The sequence below is a fragment of the Silene latifolia genome, chromosome X (assembly GCF_048544455.1).
Source record: "Silene latifolia isolate original U9 population chromosome X, ASM4854445v1, whole genome shotgun sequence".
NCBI classification, from domain to species: Eukaryota; Viridiplantae; Streptophyta; class Magnoliopsida; order Caryophyllales; family Caryophyllaceae; genus Silene; species Silene latifolia.
In genome coordinates, this window is record NC_133537.1 from 329,347,229 (window position 1) to 329,372,981 (window position 25,753).

Genomic DNA, 25,753 nt, shown 5'->3' on the forward strand with positions numbered 1-25,753 from the left:
CCAACTATTATAATTATTCCTATTACCAACCACTTGAAAATCCGCCCACAGTATTTCTATTGGATCCGTAGACTCTTCATTCCCCTGCTAGTAGTAGTTTAGCAGTTAGCACTCAACTGACAATACTAATTCAACCGTCAACTTGTATAAACAAATATGAACTTCTCTAGTTCAAAGCCAGGCCGACCTAAGTCAGCCAAAGCTAAATACATTATAACAAGTACTTGGTTAGTTAATCAGTTTCAAATTCGGAATAACAAATAATAATACAAAAACATTAACAATGGTCGATATTTACATCCTAATAGCAGTAATTGCCGCGCTGACAGGCTTCCTAATCTTAGGGTGTTGGACTTTCAGTCGAAACCAAAACCAAATACTAATCCTGGTCGAAGGGGTGCTGATGGTCCACGCTGAGGTTGTGCCGCCCAAGGGACTAACCCAGGAAATGATAGACTCGTATCCAAGGGTTGTGGTTGGAGAAAGCGGGAGAATGCTTCAACAAGATGATAACACGTGTCCTATATGTTTAACGGAGTATCTTATTAACGACACTCTGAAGATTCTGCCGGAATGTTTGCATAGATATCATGCTGATTGCTTAGATGAATGGCTCTCTCGAAATGCTACTTGTCCTGTTTGTAGAATTCAAGCATCTTGTTCTTTGACTTCCGATTACTCTTGATTTATTGCTTTTTATTATGTCGTGTTTGTAAATTCAGGCCCTGTTTGGTACTCAGCGTAAGATATTTCCATAAATCAAATAAGTATTATATTAATATTTAATTAAGTTATTTTATGGAAATCAAGACGAATCAATTATTTCTTGCAATGGCTGGAGGTAAGTAATCGATCTCTTTTATCGCTTCCGCATTCAGTTTATACATGTTCATTATGAGACTAGAACATGTTATTTTAGACTATAAAACTTACACTCAGCAGATTAATAATAGCAGAAGCAGATTGGTCAAGCAAATTATAAATGACATATTGGATTAACAGGTTTGACTAGTATGTTTCAATTAGCAGATTTAATAAAAGTGTTTGGTAATTAGCGGATTTAGATTAATAGATTGTTATATCTATATAAAAATGGTTGACAGATTCAATTTTTTCCAATCTAATAATGCAAATATGCTGGATGGAAGCATATTGGAAAACAGTAGATTGCTCAATCTACTGTTTTAATATGTCATTTACCAAACACGTAAATTAGTAGATTGGTGAGTCAAACATGCTAAAAGGTTTGAATATGCTGAAAGTTCACCAATCTACTGTTTACTAAACACCCCCTCAATTTGGTTGACGGTTTTAAATGATGATATATGTTATTAAACGACTGATAAATTTCCGACATAAGACTTGTACAAAATAGGGAAGGGTGTTCATTTTAACCACAAGACTAAGACTTCATCGATTATGTGTGTAACGTATCGCTAATTGTCCCGATCATATCATTTCCATCTACCATGAAGTCCTAGTCTAGTTCATTAACCGGACTTCTAATCGAATACGTCTTCTTTTACAAGTCAGGACAATTTTGCTATTTTCTCCATCCTAATTATTTATTTACATTTAATTAAAATATCTCCTCGCAAAGAACAGGGCTGTCCCTGACATTTTGGGAGCCCTATGCGAAATTGAAAAAATAGGCCCCTAATATATAAACACCTATATTAATTTATAAATATAAATTAATAATTTATACTTTACAAATATTAAAACAAATTTGATGATTAAAAAAAGCTAATAAAACCCAACAAGTATATATGATAAATGCAATGTTTGCATCCAAATATCAATTAAACTATCGTTACAATGTTGGTTTATTGTAAACTCCTTCATAGAAGTTGGGGAGGATGGTGCGGGATCGATTCTCAGTAACAATGTGTCGAGAAATTAATGATATAGGAACGCGATAGTAAAATTATATTATAAGATGATTGGAACGGAGAGTGTATTTACCTTTCTGACTTTTCCTCCGAGTCTTGTTGAATTATGACAATTAATGGACTAAGGTTACAAACTAATTACAATAAGAAACTTCCTACATTACTACATGGAGGTTGGAGTTTTATTCTTCTTCCTTAAAGCCTTATGGAAGTTATAAGTCTTCCATCTAATATAAATAGCTAATGTATTAGCTTGTTTGATATAGAAAAATACAACACAAAATATTCTATCAATATCTTTCTCACCTTGTTTGATTATAATTGCCCCTAAAAACCATCGTCTTTTTCTTATAAATGTTGTCAAAGAATAAAACATGGATAAGTCAACTAAATCAGATTTTACTGGTATGATCTTCAAAGTGACAGTTGAATGTGTCCTGTTGCATGCCGGACAGCTTAGTCGAGTATCGATGATATAGACGATTCATTGACGGAATTGATTCTTACTCAAATCAGAAATGTTCATTTAACATTAATTATACAGAGTGTTCTTAATAATATATTTGCGAGTTGCAGGAATTCGTCGTTCCAAGGAATTAATCTCACATTTGATTAATTCTTTCAGTTCAACCTCCTCCAAATAGCATTATTTCATCTGGCAATTGACTAAGCCCTGACATGTCTACAACTATATACTATCTCGACGAAAAAATGGAATTTAATTGGGCAAAACAAACCAAAAATCATGATCAAAACTTGCAGAAAACTCATCATATTATCTATCTTCTTCGAACTACTAAATTCGACAAATGGCGAACCCTGCAACCCAAGTAAATGCCCGAAAAGCGGGACTTTAGTCGACATCTCAGTTTCATATCCATTCCGAATCATTGATCAACAACCCAAGTCATGTGGACTTCCAGGGTTCGATTTACACTGCGACAATATCCTAGGAACTCTCATTCAACTCCAAAGCGACGTCGTTTTGAGGGTCGAAGGTATCTTTTACGACAGTCAAAAGATTTTTCTTTCAGATGTATATGATGATTGTCTTCCTCACAAATTAATGGCTCTTAATCTCGACAAAACCCGTTTCAACCCAGATGGGATTACGAAGAAATTTTGGTTGTACAAATGTTCTAATGACGATAGTTTAGCTGATTATGATCGAATTGATTGCCTAAGTGGGTCGGATTATACTGTAATTAGCACCGAGGTGGATATATTGAAGAATGAGCCTAATTCGATGTGCAAGTTAGTTACGATTTTGAATGTTCCGGTATCATCCACCTATTCTATGCAACTCAGTGAAATTTCCACCATCAATCTTAATTGGGACGGTAAGCGCCTTTTTTACTTTTCTCTCTATGGTCTTTGTTTGTTGTCAAGTTTGATCACCTGTAGTAAATATTAGATCCAATTTTGAATCGACACTAGTCGCTTGCTAAAGAGCGAAGATCACCTAGGCCGTGTTTATTTGGATACAAAAACTACGAGGGAAACGGAAGAGAAAGGGCAAGGGCGTAAGCAATGGTGGAGCTAGGCGGGTAGCAGGGGCGCTCGCCCCTGCTGGTGGATGAAAATCGTAAAAGTTTTAGTTAAAATTTTCGAAATTTTTTCGAGCTCCCCTTATACCATTACCGTTCGCCCCTCTGAAATTTTTTGCCCCCGCTGGGTTCAATTCCTGACTCCGCCACTGGGCGTAAGAGAGTTTCCCTCCAACATTTCCTGCCATCTCAACAATAATACCGTCTCTCAGAAAACTTACCGTTTATATTATGTGAACTTAGGAAGTATTGTGCCTCCTCTAGCTCCGGGAAAAGACTCGAAATCTGGATTTTCTTCAGCCCCACCACAATTAGGGTTAGCCCTATGCATCTGTGGATTGGTGATGATAGTTATATTTGGTTATTGTCGATATCGAAGGAGGAGAAACCAGCAAGCTACCGCGATAATTAACCCAAACACAGTAACTACGACTACAACAGACATTGAGGGTCTCGATCAGGTGACAATCGACTCATACCCAATGGTTGTGATTGGTGAGAGCGGTCGCCTTATCAAAGCCGACAACAATGCTTGTCCGATTTGCCTTTCCGATTATCGTCCTAAGGAAACATTGAAAATTCTGCCGGAGTGTCTTCATCGATTCCATGTTGAATGTATTGATCAGTGGCTTAGCTCTAAAGGCGTTTGTCCCATTTGTCGAACTTCTCCTCCTCGCATTTCCTTGCATCGTTGAGTAACTTCGGTTTTTTGGTGTTTGTAAAAGAAATTGTACAAATCTAGCAGAATGATGATTACATTTTTTATTCTCTATTTTTGTAATATGTTTTGGACAAAATTTTGTAACATATAGTATTTCTTTAAGACGTTGTAAGCATAAAATAGATCTGATTAATTATTTCGGTCTAACACTAATTATTGTTCATTAATAACCGTGAATCTAAACATGAATTACTTTAGAGTCATTTCACGCTTACAAAAGTTACTATGACTTCAAACAAGAATTTGCAAATAGGCGATTTTGATATATAATAATAATGTGGAAACAGTTCGTCAAATAATCAATTAATTGTAAAAGCTAAATAGTGTCTATTCTTGTATCGATCCATTAGACATCCTAGGAATTACGGGGTATTTTTTTTGGGTTTTATTTGGAGGTTAAAACCCGAGATACAACAATTAACTAACTAATCTTGGCCAAGATACCCCAAGTACATCTTCACGAAGGATGGTTATCAGGCCGATCACTAATTCTATTAGCCTCTCTGTAAACATGACCCGACTTCATGACTACCCACGCTGCACGTTCAACCAAGGATTTGCAATCGATTATGATTGTAGGCAATGATAAATGAACTCTGCTGATACTATGATAGAGGAACCATCTCAACCAAAACCTTAAAAATTATGGTTAAGGTCTGACTATTATATTTATTCTTATTAGACAAGGCGTTTCTAATGTAGCTTGAGCTAGACATATTATGATCCCCTCTCAATTTGACTAATCTAATTCCCACGTACTTCATTGCAAAAACAGGAGGAAAAAATAACCAAAAAAAAAAAAAAAAACAAACAGGTCGTCGTATTGATAATGACCAAATCATAATGTTATTTAGGGGTGTAAACGAGCCGAGCCGAGCTCGAGCTTACCTATGATCGAGCTCGGCTCATATTGTAAAAGTCGAGTTCGAGCCCGAACCCGAGCTCTTGAAATCAAGACTCGGGATCGGCTCATATAATATTTTACGAGCCCGAACCCGAGCCCGAGCTTTGTTTGCGTTCTATTTTTTTGAACATTATTTTAATTATAAAGTAATTTTTTATTTGAAATTTCAAATTTAAACGAGAATATTATTTTTTTGTTAGCTTATAATAACAGTTATTATGTAATTTTATCTTATAAACTAATATTTTAATTTATTTATTTTAAAATTGATACAATTTAAGTAAATATATTGAAAAACATTAAGTAATTTTAAAAATAACGAGCTCCCGAGCCGAGCCTTAGTGTGCTCAAGCTCGGCTCGGTTTGGGCTCAGCTTAGTTCGAGCCCGAGCTCGAGCTCAGTTTGACCGATCTCGAGCCGAGCTTTGATCGAGCCAATCCCGATGGCTTATTGAGCAGGCTCAGTTCATTTACAGCCCTAATGTTATTGGAAGCATTATCTTGCACACCACTGCAATCGTATAAATCATACTCTATACTCAATAGTCAAACATGTTATGAAAGATAGTGAATACTCTGTGTTTGAGACTCTTGAGGGCAGTTGAGGCCCTGTTTCTGGTTCTTTATAGCTTAATTTCAGCTCATTTTAATTTAGCTCGATTAGATCGGTCAAACAGATTAATTGGATCGGGTTAATTTCGGGCCAAGCCATTTCGGTTTTGTGAGCTTTGGGTTCGGGTCATTTCGTGTCAGCTATTATCAAGTTATTTGTGGATAATAATCAGTTTGCAACAATAAACATTCGAGTCAGGCTATTCGAGTTCGGGTCTTGAATTCGAGTGTCGGGTCAATTTTGTCGGGTCTAAGCTTAGCTCTATTTATTTCAGTTTAGCTCAGTTTAACTCGTCTATTCACAAATTCTCTTACTTCAGCTCCATTAATTCAGTTCAACTTAGCTGTATTGAGTTCAGTTTAACTTAGCTCGACTCTTATCAGCCAAAAAGAACATAGCCGGCTCGGTCTCATATTTAAAACCGTCCCATTGGAGCGTAACTATTTGCTTATATCGTGAAAGAAATGGTATTTTGAGAAATTGCTAAGAAATGTACAATTTAGAATACTTTAGAGAATATCCTATGATATGAATAAAAAATAAAAATGTTTAAACCTCCAAACATTGACTCTTCCATAACAATGAACAATTAGTCTCCCTTAAGATATTATTATTTATGACATTAAAACGGATTAAATACCATCTCATCTGAGCATATAACACAAATCATTTACTTTTTCCTATACATTCTGTTTTTGTCTTATTCACACAACTTAACCGGTCTTCTTAAGCTTAAAACGGATACACCCGTATTAAACAAGAATTTGCCAAGAATAATTTCTCTACTACTCTACTAAACCATACTAATTCAACCAACAACTTACAAAACATGTATAATAATGTATTATTGCATACATGAACTTCTCTTACTAAAAAGCCAAACCAAATTCACAACAATAACAAAACATGGTTGATATATACATCCCAATCGCGGTAGTGGCAGCCGTTGCATTCCTAGTCTTATGGTGCTGGAAATGCCGTCCAAGCCAATCAGACATGGTACTCGCCGTCTCGAGGATGATGATTGGTCAAGCCCCGAATCCATCCGCAACAGTCCAAGCCCCGGATGAGCCTAAGGGACTAGCCAAGGAAATCATAGACTCATATCCAAGGGTTGTGATTGGAGAAAGCGGAAGAATGCTCCAACACGACGATAACACGTGTCCTATATGTTTAACGGAGTATCTTACTAAAGATACTCTTAAGATTCTGCCGGAATGTTTGCATAGATTCCATGCTGATTGCTTAGATGAATGGCTCTCTAGAAATGCTACTTGTCCTGTTTGTAGGGTTCAACCTCCTTCTTTAGCTCCTGATAATGTTTGATTTATTGGTTTTTTGTTTCGTCTTGTTTGTAAATTCGATTTCATTCACGGTTGTAAATGATGATTTATACTCTGTATCAAACAAGTTATTTTTTTCTGTACCGTGGCTCCTCGAGTGTTAAAAGTATCAGAATCAAGAGTTGTAGTCATTTAGTGGTTTGATGTTTGTGACGAAAAGGTACTTATGACATTTTATAAATACCTTTTCTTTTTCCCATTATTTAAATCGATTATGAAAATCATAAGGTCGTGACGCGTTACAAATGAAAAGGAAAAAGAAAATGTGTATTGTTAATTTGTGATTATATCATCGGTCAATGTCAACTCTTTGAAGGATAACAATTCAATTTGACAGCTGATCAAACACAGTGATGATCAAGTTGCCAAGTTGCAATTTAAATTCAAACGTAAACAAAATGCATTTATATCACCGAAGGCTATTACTTTGTCTTCTTCTACAAGTCAAGACACATTTGCTCTTTACATTGATATATACTCTTTACTCTTTAGAAAGAAAATGAGTTATGGATTTTATATTATCCTTCGTCTTAATTATTTGTTTATATTTAACTAAAATATTTCTTACAACAGATAAATAAGTGACCAAATGAACATTCGTGAAATTAAACTTATTAAGTAGCTAATTTTGGACGGTCTAGTGATAAATTACTTTCCAAAATCATCTAAGGCAAAATTTAATGATGTAACACGGAAATAATTAAGATGAGTCCATTTAAGCCGTTAACTTGTCATATCGTTTTCTTTTTCATTTTTTTTGTGTGTAAGGAGCCACAAGGTAGATATATTGTTGACGGAGTTTGAACCCAGATCATAAATATCTAACTTTTATGACTCAGCTAAATTAGCTGACATCTACGTTAATTTGCCATAGTTAGTTGGAAGATTATAAAGATCCACAAGGTAATGTGGTTGTTGACTTGAATACATAATAATTAAGATCAATGTATTACACTATACCTATCTACTTATTAGACAGATACACAATTTTATTCAATTTTTATTTTGCTATATTCTCCAAAATCACAAAATCAAAAACCATGCTAATTTATCTCATCCCTTTATTTATCTTGGTTGCTGCATTCATGTGTTATTGTTGCTGTACATGTACAAGAAGAAATGATATAAGTCAATTAACCACCATAGTCTTCGACATCGACACGGTGAGACCCACCGGGCCACCGCCCCATCCGGTACCCGGTCTCGACCAGCAAACAATCGATTCGTTACCAACTATAGTAATAGGAGAAAGTGGGAGGATGATCAAGAAGGATGAGAATACTTGTTCTATTTGCTTGTCTGAATATCATCCTGTTGAAAAATTGAAGATATTGCCTCAATGTTTACATAGATTTCATTCTGATTGTATTGATCAATGGCTTCTATCAAATGGGTCTTGCCCCATTTGCAGAGTTCTTCCACCAATTCCATAGCAATTGCTTGTGCCTCGTATTTTTTTGGATGACGAGGAAACTCGCAGTCGCTACTTTTGGCCCGCTTGCACTGGGAGCCTCCGAGTACATGTGGTAGCCTGCAAACCATGTATACCAGATCAACTACCCTCTTAAGGGGTGACAGGCTCGAAATCAAACTCCGAATATACGTGATAGCTTCCAAACCATGTAATACCAGGTCAACCACCTACTTTTGCCTTTAGTTTTATTTTGTACCGTTTGATTTTTGTGAGTAGTTTTTTTAATCAAACGTAAAGAAACAATTGAGGTAGAGAGAATAGATGTTAAGTACATCTATAGTTGAGGTAGTAGCTAGGGTCTAGAGATGAGTAGTATTTAGATCATATACATTTATATTTGAAGAGATTATTGTTGTACTAATGTTGAAAAATATGATCAAATCTCAATTCTTAGTTTCGATCGAGTCAATGTTGTCGTGTCCTATGGGCTACTATTGATCGAGTCAATGTTGTCGTGTCCTATGGGCTACTATTGTAACCATATCTGTTTTTTTCGAGTTCTTTCGAGCATATTGAAATTTCAACGTTCAATAAATTTACTGTTGAGTCCTCCGCAGCGGGCTTATAGAAGTAGGTGCATGAGACCGACTCATATGCAAGTGAGGTTCCATCCTAAAACCAATTGGCGATAGGAGGAGTAGCCCACTAACTTATAAGCTAGTCTTTTCACTATTATTCTACCGAGGTGGGACAATGCCCCTCACACACATATGGAAAGAGACCTCAACATTTACCAAAAATACACATATACTAAGTTAATGAGAAATAGATTTCCTATGTTACATATTAACTAGAAGCTTTGAACGAAGCGACCTCTAGTTGAAGTTCAAAGATGAAAATAGTTCGGATCAAACTCAATCCATCCTAAATGAGAACTAAATATAGACAAGCAACAATGTGCCTAAATCGACTAGTGTGATCCTCTACAAAATCCTAGCTTCGAAAACAACTCGATTAACATGTTCAATGAGTTCATAAACGCGAATAACATCAAAAATTACGAAAATTCGAAAATCAATCGGATTCTTATAGAATTTGTATTTTGTTCCAAAAGTGGCCAAACAAGGTCACTTGATCCCCTTAATCCAGTCCCTAGTCCACCTCTCCTTCTTAAAAGGGAGTTTGGGCCAAGTGATTTGAATTCCTTGTATTGGGCTTTCATGGTAGTATATTGATCTTGATTGATATGTTGGGCTTACATGGTACTCTCTTTGTTTCGATTATTTGTTTAGCTATTCCATTTTAAGTGTCTCAGTCAATTATTTATCTTTCTCTTTTAAAAATATCTTTAATAGACAACTTGATCTCCACACTCAATTTGGTTCACTTGTCATCTAATAATTGGCATGCCCTTCTTTTTTTAGTCTTTGTGCCAATACAAAAAGTAAATAAATGACTGGAATGAAGGAAGTAAGATATATTAGACCTACTAAATCTCTACATTTATGAACTAGTTTGGGGCTTTGTTCACCATGCAGCAATCCAGCCCCTAGTCCAACTCTATAAATTGACTGAAAAAATAGTTGAGTAGTTGAAAATAAACGGTATTTTGAAAGCATTTGATAAAATTAGCTGAAAAAATATAGAATAGCTGATAATTAGTAAAATGACAGAAAATGATATGTTAATTATTGTTATTATTATTATTATATGTTAACTAATAAATGGAAGAAGTAGAACAATATGATAAGCTACCTTTAAAAAGAAAAAGCAAAAAAAAAAAAAAACACTATTTGGACGGATTTTTTTCCAGATACTTTAAATCATTTTAGCTAATTGAAATGCTAATTACCAAACATCTAAAAAAACTAGTAAGCTGAAATTTTGATCAAATAAGTTACTTTTATGAGGGGTCATACGACTCATACTCACTAAAAATTGAAAATGTTAAAAAGATAATGAAACTTATGAAATTTGTTTGCTTCCTAGTTTGATTTTTGTATTTCTTCTCTAAATTGTGATCATAAGAAAATATATCCTTAATTCTTTAGTTTTTATTGACATAGACACAATATTTATTAATTCATAATCATCCAATTAGTTGACTTAGCTTCTAAAAAACAGAAGCTATAGGATGTTCATTGCACGTCAGCCAACATGGCTAATTTTAAGTACTAATACGTACACCAAAATGATATAATACCAAATTACCAACCCAAAAAAAAAAAGTCAACATTCTTGATCAAATATTAACACAAGAACGATCATGTTATTAACACATAATAATCCCATTTTCAATTTCACAAATGCAAATCCTCAAGAATTTCATACTTTCCCACCTCATACTCTCATTATTAGCCTTTGTAAAATGTCTCGACACGTACACGAACACAAACACGAACACGAATACGAACACGTACAGGGACACAGACACAGTCGATTGCCCCGTACAAGTGTGCAGCTACGACGACCCAATTAGCCGATACGTACAATTCCCGTTCCAACTCCGAAACGAGTCCCTCCCAATGTTTTGCGGGTACTCGGGTTTTGATTTGTTATGTGATTCATCTTATAAGCTACTAATTGACCTTCCAAATTCAGGGGTGTTCGCTGTTCAAGCTATAGACTACGTCAATCAAGAAATATGGCTAAATGATCCGAATAATTGTCTTCCTAAAACACTTCTTTCATTTAATTTATCGAATTTTGATAATTCTCCGTTTAATCTTGTCCAAGAATTGCATCAATTATATTGGATATATAATTGTTCAATTGGTTATACCAAGACTTTAGGTAACGTAACACCGGTACGTTGTTTAAGTAATTTACGATACGACGTTGTTGCTAGTCCGGTTGAGGTTATAACTATCAATGCTACCTCTAGTAGGTGTAGTTATTTGGGTACTATCCAAATTCCTACCTGGTCGCAGTCGGATAAGGTACAATCTTTGGATCTTGGTACGGGTATCCGACTCTCTTGGGCCGGACCCGAATGTGGGGAGTGTTACATGAAAGGTGGGCGATGTGGTTTCAAGAGCTATTCTAGCTTGGACGTCGGCTGCTTTAATATTCCGCACAATGGTAATTAATATTTTCTTGTTTTATTTATTCTATGATTTTAACCATTTCTATTTTATTATATTTTGTGTATATCATCCAGTTCAATTCGAATTCAAGCTCGGGTGAGCTCAAAATCTGCTCAGACTCGAGTTTTGTTTCATAAGCACAAGTTGAGTAAGGCCAAGCTCATGTTCGGTTCGGCTCCTTATCACCCCTATTTAGTACTCCCTTCGTTCCAGTTATATGCTTACATTTCATTTATTTCCCTCTCACAAATAAAGTAAGTGTAAACATATCACTGGAACAGAGGGAGTAATTACCAGTTGCCCATTTTGTCAAAAATTATAACCAACTCGGAATTCCCTAGCCCTTGATATTACCTATACTACACAAGATGACACCACCAGCAGGGACGAAGCTCGGACTAAATTTTAGCCTGGGCCGAAATATTTTTAGGTTCACGTAAAACATCATATTAACTTTACATCAAGAGGCGCGCAAGTGGGCGAGTTGGTGGAAGGGCAAGTGAAAAAGGGACTATGAGATGTCACAAGCTCGTGATCGTCACAAGCAAAACAGTCTGAAACCCTCTACTTAACCAAACCCAAAGTCCGCCTCTTTCACTTCTATCTATTTCGGCAACGACAAAGCTAACCACTTAACCTACTAGTAATCTCATCAACAAAAAAGCACATCCTCACTACTGCTTCTCCATTTTTATGCAATTAAAATTCTTATTATCCCAACCTCCCTCGTTGTTTATTTTTTAATGGTCCTTTAACGATGACTTAGCAATCAATAAAAGAGTTCTAATTTTACTAATCTAAAAGGGAAAATAGATTAAACAAGAAATTACCTCTATTTGATCTCTAAAGTCCGAAGTTTCTATCCCAAATGAGCAAATCAACAAAGAAGAGTATACGTTTTTTTTGTTTATTGTGATTCTCTGGTTTTTACTATGACACAAATTTATGTCTCAAGTGCTTACATATTTTAAGAATATCATTTTTTTAATTATGGTAGTTATTTTGCAATTATTTTGTTTACAAATTTAACCATTTCTTTCCTTGATATGCAACAAAGAAGATATGGAGAAGATTTAGGACAATTTTTTTTTCAATTCTAATTTATCTTTATGTATAAATATTTTTCAAAAAGTCCGCCGGGGCCGCGGCCCGGCCGGCCATGCCTATGCTTCGCCTCTGACCACCAGTTAGGTCTTTCATCTCTTAAACAAGTCTTCAGGGGTTCGAATTCTGACTATTACGAATGAAAAAGTCAAACTTGAGAGGGGTCAACCCATTAAATTGCCTTCAGTATCCCGAAGAAGATTGTCCCGGCTGTCGGTAGGGGATACTCCTGGTCAATATCAAAAAAACACAAGATGACAACAGCGGTCATAAATTGTTAACATTTGTGTTCATGAGTAATTATTGTGTAAGACTGTCTAATAATTATGTTAAAAAATGGCTCATTTAGAACTTAGAAGCATTAAATTGATAATTTTTAAAAATCCTGTGCAAATAAAGTTTGTTGTCATTTTTTCTCAGGATTACGAAAGAAAACACTAGTGGCGATCGCTTTGGCATTTACAGCACCATTCGTATTCTTCACATGTTGCATTACATACCTCACAATTCGAGCGATTTGCTCCAGAAGAAGAAGACTTAACTTAATAAACATAGCTCTTGCAACACCAACAACTCAACAACCGCACACAGTCGTCGTGAATGGTCTCGACAGGTCGACAATTGAGTCGTATCCAAAAGTTGTCTTAGGCGAGAGTCGGCGTCTACCAAAGGCAGATGATAAGATTTGCCCTATTTGTTTGGGAGAGTATTTGGCTAAGGAAACTCTTAGAACTTTACCACATTGTGGACATTGTTTCCATGCAGAATGTGTTGATGAATGGCTTGAATTGAATGCATCTTGTCCTGTTTGCCGGAATACTCCGCCTAATAATTCTGGAATTACTTAATGATCAAGATCGACAATGATCTGTGTAAGACGATTTTGTACAAGAATTTGTGATTATTATTATATACTCTTAGGTAGAATGGTTCATAAATTTTTGGCACTTCTTGTATTTGGGTGCAAAGACTGTATTGGCAATTTGTAAATAATTTAATAATGGGATGAAAGTTTTAAATAAATATATGAAAATGACGTGAAAGGAGGGAGTATTCGGTAAGTCATTAACCTTTTTACCCGCCAAAATTGGATATCAATGTAACCCTCGTAAAATGATATCTCCTATCGAGAGGTGGATAATGGTGCAGGCCAGCCCAACCCGGCTCTCTGGCCAACGTTTGGCTAGCCTCGTCAGCCTACCCATAGCCCAGCCAGCCCGATTCTCGGATCAGGCTCGGACTTCATTTTTTATAACCCATCCAGCTTGGCCCGTGAAACCCAAATTTGTTCATCAAAGATATTCCCTAAATATAAAGTAATTAACTGAAACACCCTAAAATGAAATAGGTAAACAGATAACCGAGAGGGAGTAACATTTATAATTTTTAGGTTAACAGGAATAGAAAGCTTAGTTGGGCTGATGAGTTAAATGTGGTTAGAGGTGTTCTCGGGCCGGGCTCTTCTGGTCGGGCCCTAACCAAGCCCGTGAGTGTGACGGTTTGGGCCGGATTGTGGGAGATACGGAGTATAACCTATGTTAGGCCCGTGTCCTGTTTTAGGCGGGTCGGGTTAGCGGGCCTTACTATTTTTTTCTAAAATGGCAGGTCGGGTCGGGCAAAATTGCCTAAAATAATGGGACAGCGTCGGGTCGGGCCGGACTGATGGCCAACTCTAAATGTGGTAAACCGGTACTGCTAAAATTAAATGGGTTAAACAGTGCGAATTTGATTGTAAAAAAAAATTAAATGGTTGGTTCGGGTTGGGGTTGGGGTTGAGAAAGAGATCTTTTTTTTTTTTTTTTTTTGGCAAAAGAAGAAAGATATCTTATTTAAAGTTAACACGGATACAAATACGAACCCGAGCCCAACACGGCTTGATCCGTTTGTTAGGTCTGTATATCGGAGCATTTACTACTCCGTATTTAGTAGTTGTATTTGTATACTTGTACCACCAAAACATAAAGCTTCCCGCTCTTTCTTGCTATGATCAGTTAAGAAATGCGGAAGTCTGCCGATGAATCGCCGTCTTTTGTTTCCGTTGCGCACTTTTGCAACTCAAATTGCACAATTCGTAGAAAATGCTCCTCTTACTTCCACTATATGCATACCCAATGGAAGAATCAGAGATTCGAGCAAATCTCACCGAAACGACAATGCCCGGAAAGTGTTCGACGAAATGTCTCAAAGAGATTCTGTGACCTGTGGCAATATGATTTCTGGGTATTCCCAAAACAATGGTATAGTTGATAAACAGTCACTTATTAATGCATTTCCTGATGGAAATGTGCGATCTTGGACTGCAATGTTAACCGGGTATGCGAAAGCAGGTCGAATTGAGGATGCTAGGAGATTGTTTGATTATATGCCGGAAAGGAATGTGATTTCTTGGAATGCTATGATTACTGCGTATGCGAAAGGCGGAGAGTTGGTTTCTGCTAGGAGATTGTTTGATGTGATGCCTGAGAGGAATACTTCGTCTTGGAATGCTATGATTACCGGGTATTGTCATAGGGAGTTAATGAGGGAGGCAAGGGAGCTCTTTGAGCAAATGCCGGAAAGAAATGCGGTTTCTTGGATGGTTATGATGTCCGGGTATAATGAGATTGGTTGGTTTGCAGAAGTTTGGAATGTATTTGGGAGGATGCATTGGAGTGGTGTGATGCCGGACCAACCTATGTTTGTCGTTGTTTTGTCAGCTTTGAAAGGTTTTATGAATTTGGGATTAGTTGATTGTTTGCGTAGTGTTGTGCTGAAATCTGGGTATGAGGCGGACGTGATTGTTGGAACTGCAATTTTAAATGCCTATGCGAAAAGCGGGAGGTTAGATTTAGCAATTGTCTTCTTCAATGGAATGTCTTTCAGGAACGAATACTCCTGCACAACGATGATTGCTACATTTTCTCAGTGTGGGAGATTGGAAGATGCTATTACCGTCTATAAAAGGATTCCGGAGCAGACTGTGGATACGCAAACAGCTATGATGACTGCCTATGCTCAGAATGGTAGAATCCGGGAGGCAGAGGATTTATTCAAACTGATTAAATTTCCAAATATAGTAACTTGGAATGCTATGATTGCCGGATATTCCCAAAATGGAATGCTTGATAATGCAAAAGATGTATTTCATCGCATGCGCATCAGAAATTCAACGTCTTGGGCTGCCATGATTTCGGGACTTGCCCAGAATGGACTATGTGAAGAAGCTTTGAATATGTTTACCGAGCTCCATAGGGTCGGAAACTTTCCTACCCATTCTTGCATCACTAGCTCGCTATTTGCCTGCGCTAACCTTGGAGCTATTGAGATGGGTAAGCAAATACATGCCTTGGTGATCAAAAGACGAAGTCAGTATAACTCTTACGTTGGAACTGCACTAATATCTATGTATTCCAAGTGTAAGAACATAGAAGATGTTTCTCAAGTTTTCAGTACCATGGGAATAAAGGACACTGTTTCATGGAATTCTCTGCTCAGTGGTCTTGTACACAATAACCTACTGGAGAAAGCCCGTGATACCTTTGAGAAAATGCCTGATCGTGATGTCGTGTCATGGACTGCTTTACTATCTGCTTACGTTCAAGATGGTCAGATTAACATTGCCCTGCAAATTTTCAGGGACATGTTGTTTAAAGGGTTGATGCCTAATGAGTTAACCCTAACAAGCCTATTAAGTGCGTCTGGGACCGTTGGTGCTCCTAAGCTTGGGGAGCAAATTCATTCATTGCTCCAAAAGCTTGGACTAGACTCAAATTTATTTGTAAATAATGCTCTAATTACAATGTATTTCAAATTCGGAACTAATGGGGGATTTGCAGTCTTTGAAGACATGGTTGAAAGAGACATCGTCTCCTGGAACGCTGTCTTGGCAGGTTGTGCACACAATGGACTTGGCAAAGAGGCTGTTGATATTTTTAAAAGGATGGAAGGTGACGGTCTTTTGCCTGATGAAATGAGTTTTCTGGGTGTTTTATGTGCTTGTAGTCGAGCTGGCTTAGTGGAACAAGGACGGGCTTATTTGAAATCCATGCTCGAAGATTACAGTTTAAAACCACTGATATACCACTATACTTGCGTAGTTGACCTTCTTGGTCGAACTGGTAAACTATATGAAGCCGAAGCATTAATTGAAAGCATGCCTGTAAAACCCGATTGTGTAATTTGGGAGGCGCTTCTTGGTGCGTGTAGAATCCATCGCAACATGGAGGTTGCTGAGCGAGTTGCTAGTAGGCTTCATGAGATGGGTGCATATAATTCTGGAACGTGTGTGTTGTTGTCGAATCTGTATGCTTCTCAAGGCAGATGGGATAAAGTAGAAGAAACAAGGGAGCTAATGAAAGCTAACCGACTGACGAAAGAGCCTGCAATCAGTTGGATTCACATAAGTAACAAGCTCTATACTTTCCACACAGCTGATAAGGCTCATGATCGAATGGAAGATGTTCTCGAATTGTTGAAAACGTACTACAGATGTTTGAAGATGACGGGTTATGTTCCTGACACCGATTTTGTTCACCATGATATCGAAGAGGAGCAAAAAGAGAACCAACTCCTGGTCCATAGTGAGAAACTTGCTCTTGCCTTTGGAATTTTGAGGACACCGGATAAGTCCCCGATTCTAATTATGAAGAACCTTCGTATTTGTGGTGATTGCCATACTTTCATGAAGTTCATGTCCAAGGTCACAGAAAGGAAGATTGTTATTCGAGATAGAAAAAGATTCCATCATTTCCGTGCTGGCGTGTGTTCATGTGGCGATTACTGGTGAATCATGACATTGCCATGGAAAGAAGCTAAAACTTCTTGATTTACAGATTTTACAATTTGTACAAAATTATGGTTAATGTATTAATCTTGTTCCCATTTACATTTGTGTTATTGAAGAATTCGAAGGAGCTTACATTATGTTGCTTGGTTCTCATAATGGCATAGCTAATCAATGTTTTAACATTTTTTTGGGATATTTTATATGGTACCCCTATATTTTTTTCATATTTTACGCGGTACCCCTTTTTTTAGCTGGAAATCTTTGACGGTCTATAATACTTAGCCACGAACTTGAAACGGACAATTTTTTTTTCAAAGTAAAGATCTTGTCGAAACGATCAATTTGAAAAAAAAAAAAAAAAATCCTTACTTTATGATTTCGTTGCCATGAGATATTGCCGGTCAAAGTTTATTTTGATAAATACGTTTGACAAACAGTAGCTCTAGCAACAAATTTCGAGAGTGGCAATATTTTTTTTCCAAATCGAAATCTGGTAAAGGTGATCAATTTGGAAAAAAGAATCGTCGCGTTCTGAACATACCACGAATTATAAGCCGTCAAAGTTTTTAAGTGGAAAAAGAGGGGTACTGTAGAAAATGAAAAAACATAGGGGTACCATGTAGAATATCCCTTTTTTTTTTGTGTAAAGGCTTCGCAAGGACAATTATGTTGACAGAGTTTAAACCCAGGTCATGAATATCACTCACCATGCCTTTATCGGCTAAGCTAACCGACAGACAATGTTCAACAGTCTCATGTATCCATGATCAACAAATGAAAGCAACATTTCAGAATTTTTTTTTCTATCATGTGTACACTAACAATGATCAAATACAAGATATACAATGCTGACTGTTGAGTACATTTTACAGATCTGGCAAAAACCATGTGTTAGCTTGGATACAAAGTGCTACTAACATCATAAACACACATTTTTACATTAAACAATAAATCACTAATCAAAAAAACAAGAGAAAATCAATAATCAACATTAGACTACATACTACCATACACATCAACTTCCCTTTCCTAATCTTCCACTGAAAAATCGGGCTCTGTCGGCTTCTGAAGTAGCATGGGCGATATTCGCTCAGGCAACCTCACTTTTCGGGCCCCATTCTTCCGTAAAGCACGAAGCATATTACCAGCAAATCTTGAGGCATAGATGGTGGCACCCAGACTTGGGGAACTCCCGCTTTCCCTGACCAGAGCGTCTTGTAAGCGATCCTCCTCCTCTTGAAGGGCTAGTTCCGTCTTCTTCCTATGGTACCGCCTCCAAGCTGCCTGTATAAAGCATGCTGCCCAAGTCCGCCATTGCTGAGAGTAAAACCTGAATGTGTGCCGTAGTTGCTTACTGTGCAAACGCCGGAATTGAGAGGCGACGAATTTTAGGTCATCGGCCATTAGGGCAAAAGCCTCGATTTTCGTGAGAGTTTGGACGGTTCGAGTTGAGAGAGGGAGGTTGGCTGAAGGATGTGGATCCAAAGCCCAAGTGAGGAGTTCTTCGCCACAAAAGTCCCCTGCCTTCAAATATTCGGAGTTAAAGAAACCCGTCCTCCCGCCATTTGTGGTCATTGTAAGCAGCGTGCCACGCATCACAAATACCATGGCATCTACTGGGTCTCCTTCCCGAATGATGTTGCTATCTTTTGTGTACAGTACTGGTTTGAGACGGTCGCACATTGCATCCAGTAGCTGGTCATCCATTTTCTCAAACATAGGGACCTTTTGAAAGAACAAAAAATCACATCAGACCCGTAAGTGAGAACGTAAAAGGAGCATAAGTATATAACGAAAAACAACACCACCCCCATTGCTACGGTGAGGCTGAATCATATATCAAATGACAACTATTTATATTAAAAGAAAAGCAAACACTTAGTGAATCATTTGCCTTCTTCCAACATATTACAATCCCAAAGAATTTCAAATCTTTGACTCCATTTAGATTCGAAATGGAAAAAAGTAGATAAACCAATTCTCTGAATTGTTGCGACTTTTCCGAAGCCATTCACAAAATTTGGAAAGTGGTAAGAAATCAGAGAATCGAAGGAAGAAATACATAACAAAAACTCGTAGAACATTATCACTAAAAAAGACGTATGGTAAAAAAAACTCACCCTGGTAACGAGATCCAAGCAAAGATGACGCTTGATATCTCTCCTCAAATCCTTGGGAAGGTTATGGAGCAAACTCTCTTCATCTACACCTCTAGTTTCCTGCCACTTGTATTGATCATACCGCCTTATCCTCTCCCTCAAATGATCTGGGAGAAGACGGTGGGACATCCACTGCTCTGCATCTCTTTTTTTCACTCTCATCTCCTCTAAACGTGTTGTTATCGATTGCAAGTATGTCTGTGAACCCATTAGGTTAGATCAAAAAATTAAGGAAATAAAGTCTGAAGACATAAGTACTTAATTAACAACCACCCAAAGGGATTTTTTAAAACCAATACCACTTTCATAAAGCCTATTTGAAGACAGCATACACATAATTTTTCTAAAAGCCGCTAATTTGGGTAAAAAACAGAATCTCTAGGTCAATTAACTCAATTCGACATTATGACCCCTTTTTTTGTAGTAGCTTGTTTTTAAGCAATCAACTCCCTTCGCGAGATTCATGATACCAAGTGGTTAAAGGCTTAGAGCTCCCCTTTACCAATTCCCAACCTTGAGTCTAGAGTCTAGACTGTAGAGACTCGATCCTCAGTTCACAAAAACTCTACATTGGCGTTTCCTTCTATTTTAATGCCAAATTTGATACTTTGGCGCCTCACCCTAACGTGTCCCACCTCTCTTTCTCTCTGTATATATAGAATCCCCTTGCAGCATTGTTATCAAGAGGATCTAGAGTTATAATCACTTATTGTTTTAACGCCCCTAAAACCCAAATTTCAAAAGCCAAAACGCGCTCACCATTCTCATTTATGGAATTAGGACGTAAATAAACTTTACCTAGATACTCCTAAAATGCATGAAGAAAATTGGTTCATCTATAAAAGATGGGAAAATAAAACAGTTCAACTCACCTGCATATTGCCTATAAGAAAGGCAAACAGCACCAAACCAGCAACGGCAATTAAAATGGCAAAGCAGTTTTCCCAGACATATGTACTTGTTTGGAGGTTTTGACCAAGTGAACTGCACGTCGAAAAAAATCTTATAAACAACACAGCTACACAAAAGGGAACAAGAAAACAGCTATACAAACAGCAAAGCACTCAAAAATATAAATCAGTCAGTAGACGTACAGAATTTGAAGGTTCCACATATTACTATCGAACAACTAATGCTTCTAAATTCACCAGTCACATAGCATAAAATGGGGATCGTTTCCATCATAGCAACCATTCGTAATTTTACCTTTTCTTTAGAACAATTGAAGTTTATTCTCAATGTGTACTTAAACATAACTTCTAGAAGGAAGGAGCTCCAACAACAAGCATTCAAATATCTCAAATGCTCGTCGACACCACACATTATTAACATAAGAAACAAAGAGAAACTTCCTAACAGAAGTCAAGCATGAAGTCAAATGACAAAATGTCCGGATAAAAGGAACGGAGAAGAGAAACCTAAAGAAACATGGTAAATTCCAACTGTATAGCAAGATCATCGAGGAGGTATAACGAAAGTGAACGGGGATCGATGTTGCTAACCTTAAATTTTGCAGCCCCCACCAAAAACAGAATAGAAATTTCTTCGGAAAATCTGTTGTGTCTACTATGCCGGACGTGAGAGCTTTAAGGAACATCCCAAAATCAAAGGGGGGTGGACCATCACCATCAAAGTTAATAGGGCAAAAATCATCCAAGCGAGTGTTATCTCCAGGGTTCATGTCACAGTATAAAGTGCCAATAGTGCATGAAATTTTTTTACAAGCATGATTCCAGCATTGAGTTTCCCTCTCTATAGAAAATAGATACCAAAATGCTCCAGCTACCTAATAAAAAATAAGAGAAATTTAAGGATTATAATTTTTAAGTAATAACTTGAAACAAATCCATCAATAGCGTCGACATAGGAATATCAGACTATCGCTAAAACATAATTGTTTAACTAACATGTAGCGTGAAAATTGGCTCCAAGTGTCGGACACGGGTGCGTGTTGTAGTGTTTGGCCTATAATGAAGTGTCATGTTCGAAGGAGTGTAGTGTCAACAAGCAGAAAGGGTGAAGTTTCGAAATAAATAGGTTATCTCACATGGGGGTTTCAACTTTTCAACAGCTTAATAGTACTCACATGGCTTGCAAGCATGTAAAGCAATAGGTTAAAGAAAGCTCCAGCCCAAGCAGTTTCAGTCAAGATGCCTGTAGATCTTGTAACTTCTTTGTACAATGGGAAAACTCGAAGAATCCTTGGAATATACTGGAAGAGCACCAGAAACTTCAGCAGGTTTTTTGTATTCAAAGATTTAGAGCCTTTTAATTTCGGTACTATAATTATGATTGCCACCTGCACAGAGTCATATATTCCAACAATGAACAAAGTATCCAAATGATATCATAATGTTTTAAGATACACTCATGTCTATTTATATCGCTACCTCGAGTAAGACAGAAAATTTAGGGACCTTCAACAAGGTCCCAATGAACCAATAACAACCAGAATAGTGCATATAAGAAAACAGATTCTGTCATTCTAACAAAACATAAACATAAACAAAAAAAAAAGGACTATCTGAGCAGCAACTTAAACGCAATTGTTATTACATATATCTACGCTCCATGGGATATGTATTTCATTGCAATTGTGAGTGCATAATTTGTTAGGGATCCACCAAGGAAGAGTACCACCCCACGGCCATAAGTCCATTAAGTTTTTTTTCTTAAAATCAATTGACAATACCAGGACTAGCAAACTAGAACTTATATCCATGTTCCGCCTAAATCAATCTGCCGATATGGGATAGCAACTCACACATTACTCCCACGTGATTTTCATCCAAACAAAAGAACATAAAGTGAAAGGACATAAAAATGATAATAAACCCAAACCATAACCCATGTGCCACAACCCACAATACCAATATGCACTGTTGTGCATATTGTTTTCTTTTTTTGCCTAAGATCTCATATGGGCAATTTCAGGTATATTAGAGAATATATAAACCCTAAAGAATGTCTGTGCAGTTTTAGGCTAGTAGTAACCTGGAAGCAAGATCTTGCATACCTGTGGTAAGGGAAGTACAGCAAGAATGTCAATCAAGAAGTAAGAGCATAAATATCTTTTAGCGATTTCTTTGGCATCTTCAACCAAAACACCTCTGCCAAATACCCGAGAAGAGGGGGCAATATAACCAGTTCTGAACTGGAAAATGATATGAAGCAAGTAAAATATATCAGTGAAGGAGCGCAAAACACTAGCGGCGGCCTGTAACTTGTGGTCCAACCCCAGACACTTTTTTTTGTGGTCAACCACTGGAATGTAAAAGAACAATGGATCTATCCAGACTGCAATAACACAAGATATGATAAATATTTTATTCCACTTCTGTAGAAACGGGCCTTGTGGATCTAAGACTTTCTTCTTAGACCATGAAGAATTGCTACTCAGATGTTTCCCGATATTTTTTAGCCTTTCAGAAATAGATTCCATGCCTCCTTTGAAGCCATAATAACAAGAGCTCAAGGACCTCCTGAACTTGCCAGGCTGACCATCATCTTGGTAGTAATACTGTCCATCTCGATTTTTCTGTGGAACCCACTCCTCAAACCTGAGTAACACAACCACACCCAATTATGTAATGAAGTAAATGTGTGAAATTTGGAACAACAGACACATGTCAGGCAGACATACAAGTGCCTATAATCACATTAAGAGCCATCTTATCAAGTGCTCGTTATATCAATTCTCACTGTCTTTTAAAAGGTTGAATACAACTAACCTGACAACCTTCTCTTGTTTATATTTCATCTCCTCAGATTGTAGCACGATAATCTGGAATCAACCTTATGACACTGACCAATTTCATAAAGTACAACTTCTTGTTTTCTTCAACTCCTTTACCAAGTGAACAAAAGCAAGCCTACAATATACAAACTGTATCATCAGATTGCAGAGCACGTGAAGGAAAACCACGAATTATAAACTCATAATACAAATGACACCAGCATGAAATGGATAATGACAAAAACTACATGCGGGTATAGAAGTATGATCAGTCCTGAAATTAGACAATCTGTCTCGGGTTTTCAAATAACTTGCACCGACAAGAAGCTATAGCACCTTAAAACTCGCACAAGCTCTTTACCCCTCTCCCCGCCCACATACACACTCACAAAAATAAATGGATAAAGGCATTCTTTTGATAATAAAGCACAAACTATTCTTCTATAAATCACCAGTCACGGACTGGAAAGGTCATTAGGAAACGAACCCCGTGGCAAATATCAGGATAAACTGAAAAATAAGAAACAGCATACATACATTAACAAGAAGCCATCAAAATAACACAAAATATATGACCGATCTCTTCATTTTAAACGAAACTGATTAACATTTGGCTAAAATTACTGTATGCCCCGACAAGATTAATAGCTATAAATCTATAATAACAAGAAGGAGGTGTTAGGTAAGGGAGAAAATATAAGAGCTACCATAGATCTATTGCATCACAATCACAGAACACTGAAACAACAGTTCTCCACTTTCTCCAATTGAACTTTTTGAAGTACACAAAAATTTGTATGTAGCGGTTGTATCCGTACAACAGAATGTTTAAAGCATAGAAGCGTCGTGCTTCTATGCCTTGTCGTACGGATACGACCATTGACTTGCTGTTTGAAGGATGAAGTTCAGTTATAATCATTAAATGTGAAATTAAAGCAGGAAAGAGTCAAGATTTTAAGTTGAATTTAGAACAAAATAGGAGCAAATGTAACTGAAATTCAGGAAATACTATTGTTTAAAGAACATCACTACCAATATACACAAAAAACAAAAACTGAAACCAAATTTCTACCAAACTGAACAAAGTTGGAATGTTTGTAACTTACAATCAATCAAACACTATTGTTTAAAGAACATCACTACCAATATACACAACACAAACCCAATAAAGTAGCATGAATTCTTGTTTAAGACGAATATATCCGTCGATTTATAACTTCCATTAATTAATCACTATTGCAATAATAAAGACTCCCATCAAAAGTTAAGCATTTAGTAACTTCCAAATTCCAAAATTAAACACTAAATCACATTTATAAATATAATAATTAAATTAATGCACAAAAAACAGGAATTAAACTCAAGAATCCACAAAAGATGGCAACTTTGTAGTACCCACAAAACAAAATTCCAATCACTATAAACATGAAAATAACAAGAAATTGAATAAAACTGCAACAAACCCAGAAAAATTGGAAACTTTTGCAACTTCAAATTACTCAAAACCCAACAAAGTTTTGATACTCTACTTTCATAAGCACAAATACCCAACTTACAAAAAAAAACCGCGACAAAGGGATTACTCACTGTTGTCGACGGTAACTAGAAGAATCAACCACTGCCAGTTACCACAATACCCAACTCCCAAAAAAACCCGCGATAAGGGATTATTCACTGTTGTTGACGGTAACTAACAAAAGGACTTGCCTTTAGTACAAAAATCACAGGAACAAGTATGTAAAGATGAGATTTTTATGAGTGGGTTCAAAATTAAAGTACAGCAAATATGATGTATGTATGGTTTATGTAAGAAGAGGGAAATTTCCTAGACTTTCTTAGAGACTTAGAGTAGTCACATACATAAAAGTTCAAAATAATACAACTTTTTTTCAAGAATGGTTGATAAAATCATAATGTTAATGTTAATTACGGTTACTAATGTGATAATAATAATAAATAATGTACAACTAGTTTTAACCCGTGCAAAATTGCACGGGATTGCTTATTAAACTTGTTTTAGATACTGTTTGACTAAATTGCAAAAAATTAAAAGCGGAATTCCATAAAATTATATTCTAAAATTATAGTTTGTTATATAATTCCATATACACAAATTCTCATTGAAAATTGGTACTATCCGTCACAAGCTGAAATCGGATAGTACCCTCTCACAATATGCAAGTGAGAAGTGACACTATCCATGAGATTCTTGTTTAGCAAATCTTTTATTTTTTTTAATAATTTTTTTTAAGAATTTTCTGTGGTGTATTAATTTATGTGGTGTTTAAATTATTAATTTAAAAGAATAATTTGATGAATGAGTTTGATCAAATTAATATTCTCTTTAATGTGCGATTTCTTTCTCCATCATATGATATCGCTCGGACGGAATTCATCATAGTTGTTTGTCAAATATTAATTTTTTTAATTGTTTCACATTATGTAGTTAAATTGAAATTTTGTGTGATTA

General features: G+C 36.6%; 5 protein-coding genes across 6 annotated transcripts; 4 read left to right on the plus strand and 1 right to left on the minus strand.

Annotated features, from left to right (window-relative positions):
* Positions 1-283: 283 nt before the first annotated feature.
* Positions 284-685, plus strand: LOC141620820 (putative RING-H2 finger protein ATL69). Its single transcript, XM_074437588.1, has one exon. The coding sequence runs from the start codon at positions 284-286 to the stop codon at positions 683-685; it is 402 nt and encodes a 133-aa protein (XP_074293689.1).
* A 2,273-nt stretch (positions 686-2,958) lies between these two features.
* LOC141620821 (putative RING-H2 finger protein ATL21A) lies at positions 2,959-4,134 on the plus strand. The gene is made up of 2 exons (XM_074437589.1): positions 2,959-3,232; positions 3,683-4,134. Exons 1-2 carry the CDS (start codon positions 2,959-2,961, stop codon positions 4,132-4,134), a joined length of 726 nt encoding a protein of 241 aa, XP_074293690.1.
* Positions 4,135-10,739: 6,605 nt separating this feature from the next.
* Positions 10,740-13,471, plus strand: LOC141620822 (putative RING-H2 finger protein ATL21A). Its single transcript, XM_074437590.1, has 2 exons — positions 10,740-11,514; positions 13,044-13,471. The coding sequence occupies exons 1-2, from the start codon at positions 10,740-10,742 to the stop codon at positions 13,469-13,471; spliced, it is 1,203 nt and encodes a 400-aa protein (XP_074293691.1).
* A 987-nt stretch (positions 13,472-14,458) lies between these two features.
* LOC141618503 (pentatricopeptide repeat-containing protein ELI1, chloroplastic-like) lies at positions 14,459-17,581 on the plus strand. The gene has a single exon (XM_074435614.1). It carries the CDS (start codon positions 14,638-14,640, stop codon positions 17,386-17,388), a length of 2,751 nt encoding a protein of 916 aa, XP_074291715.1. The 5' UTR covers positions 14,459-14,637; the 3' UTR covers positions 17,389-17,581.
* Positions 17,582-18,131: 550 nt separating this feature from the next.
* Positions 18,132-25,211, minus strand: LOC141618505 (cyclic nucleotide-gated ion channel 1). Of its 2 annotated transcripts, none has more exons than XM_074435616.1 (8): positions 24,871-25,211; positions 23,279-23,419; positions 22,564-23,107; positions 21,634-21,846; positions 21,050-21,333; positions 20,420-20,531; positions 19,509-19,745; positions 18,132-19,113 (listed from the first exon to the last, which is right to left on the minus strand). In XM_074435616.1, exons 2-8 carry the CDS (start codon positions 23,305-23,307, stop codon positions 18,418-18,420), a joined length of 2,115 nt encoding a protein of 704 aa, XP_074291717.1. In that variant the 5' UTR covers positions 23,308-23,419; positions 24,871-25,211; the 3' UTR covers positions 18,132-18,417. The 2 variants fall into 2 exon arrangements, with proteins under 2 accessions (XP_074291717.1, XP_074291718.1); XM_074435617.1 differs by having other exon boundaries at positions 24,840-25,049.
* Positions 25,212-25,753: the final 542 nt, after the last annotated feature.

Coding starts and splice junctions, on each gene's coding strand:
- LOC141618505 (XM_074435616.1), bottom strand. CDS start 23,307: ATGAAATATAAACAAGAGAAGGTTGTCAG. Junction 20,532..21,049: donor TGGGGGCTGCAAAATTTAAG/GTTAGCAACATC, acceptor TTCGACGTGCAG/TTCACTTGGTCAAAACCTCC. Junction 19,746..20,419: donor TTCTTATAGGCAATATGCAG/GTGAGTTGAACT, acceptor ATGGGTTCACAG/ACATACTTGCAATCGATAAC.
- LOC141620822 (XM_074437590.1), top strand. CDS start 10,740: ATGCAAATCCTCAAGAATTTCATACTTTCCCACCTCATACTCTCATTA. Junction 11,515..13,043: donor CTTTAATATTCCGCACAATG/GTAATTAATATT, acceptor ATTTTTTCTCAG/GATTACGAAAGAAAACACTA.
- LOC141618503 (XM_074435614.1), top strand. CDS start 14,638: ATGAATCGCCGTCTTTTGTTTCCGTTGCGCACTTTTGCAACTCAAATT.
- LOC141620821 (XM_074437589.1), top strand. CDS start 2,959: ATGGCTCTTAATCTCGACAAAACCCGTTTCAACCCAGATGGGATTACG. Junction 3,233..3,682: donor CATCAATCTTAATTGGGACG/GTAAGCGCCTTT, acceptor ATGTGAACTTAG/GAAGTATTGTGCCTCCTCTA.
- LOC141620820 (XM_074437588.1), top strand. CDS start 284: ATGGTCGATATTTACATCCTAATAGCAGTAATTGCCGCGCTGACAGGC.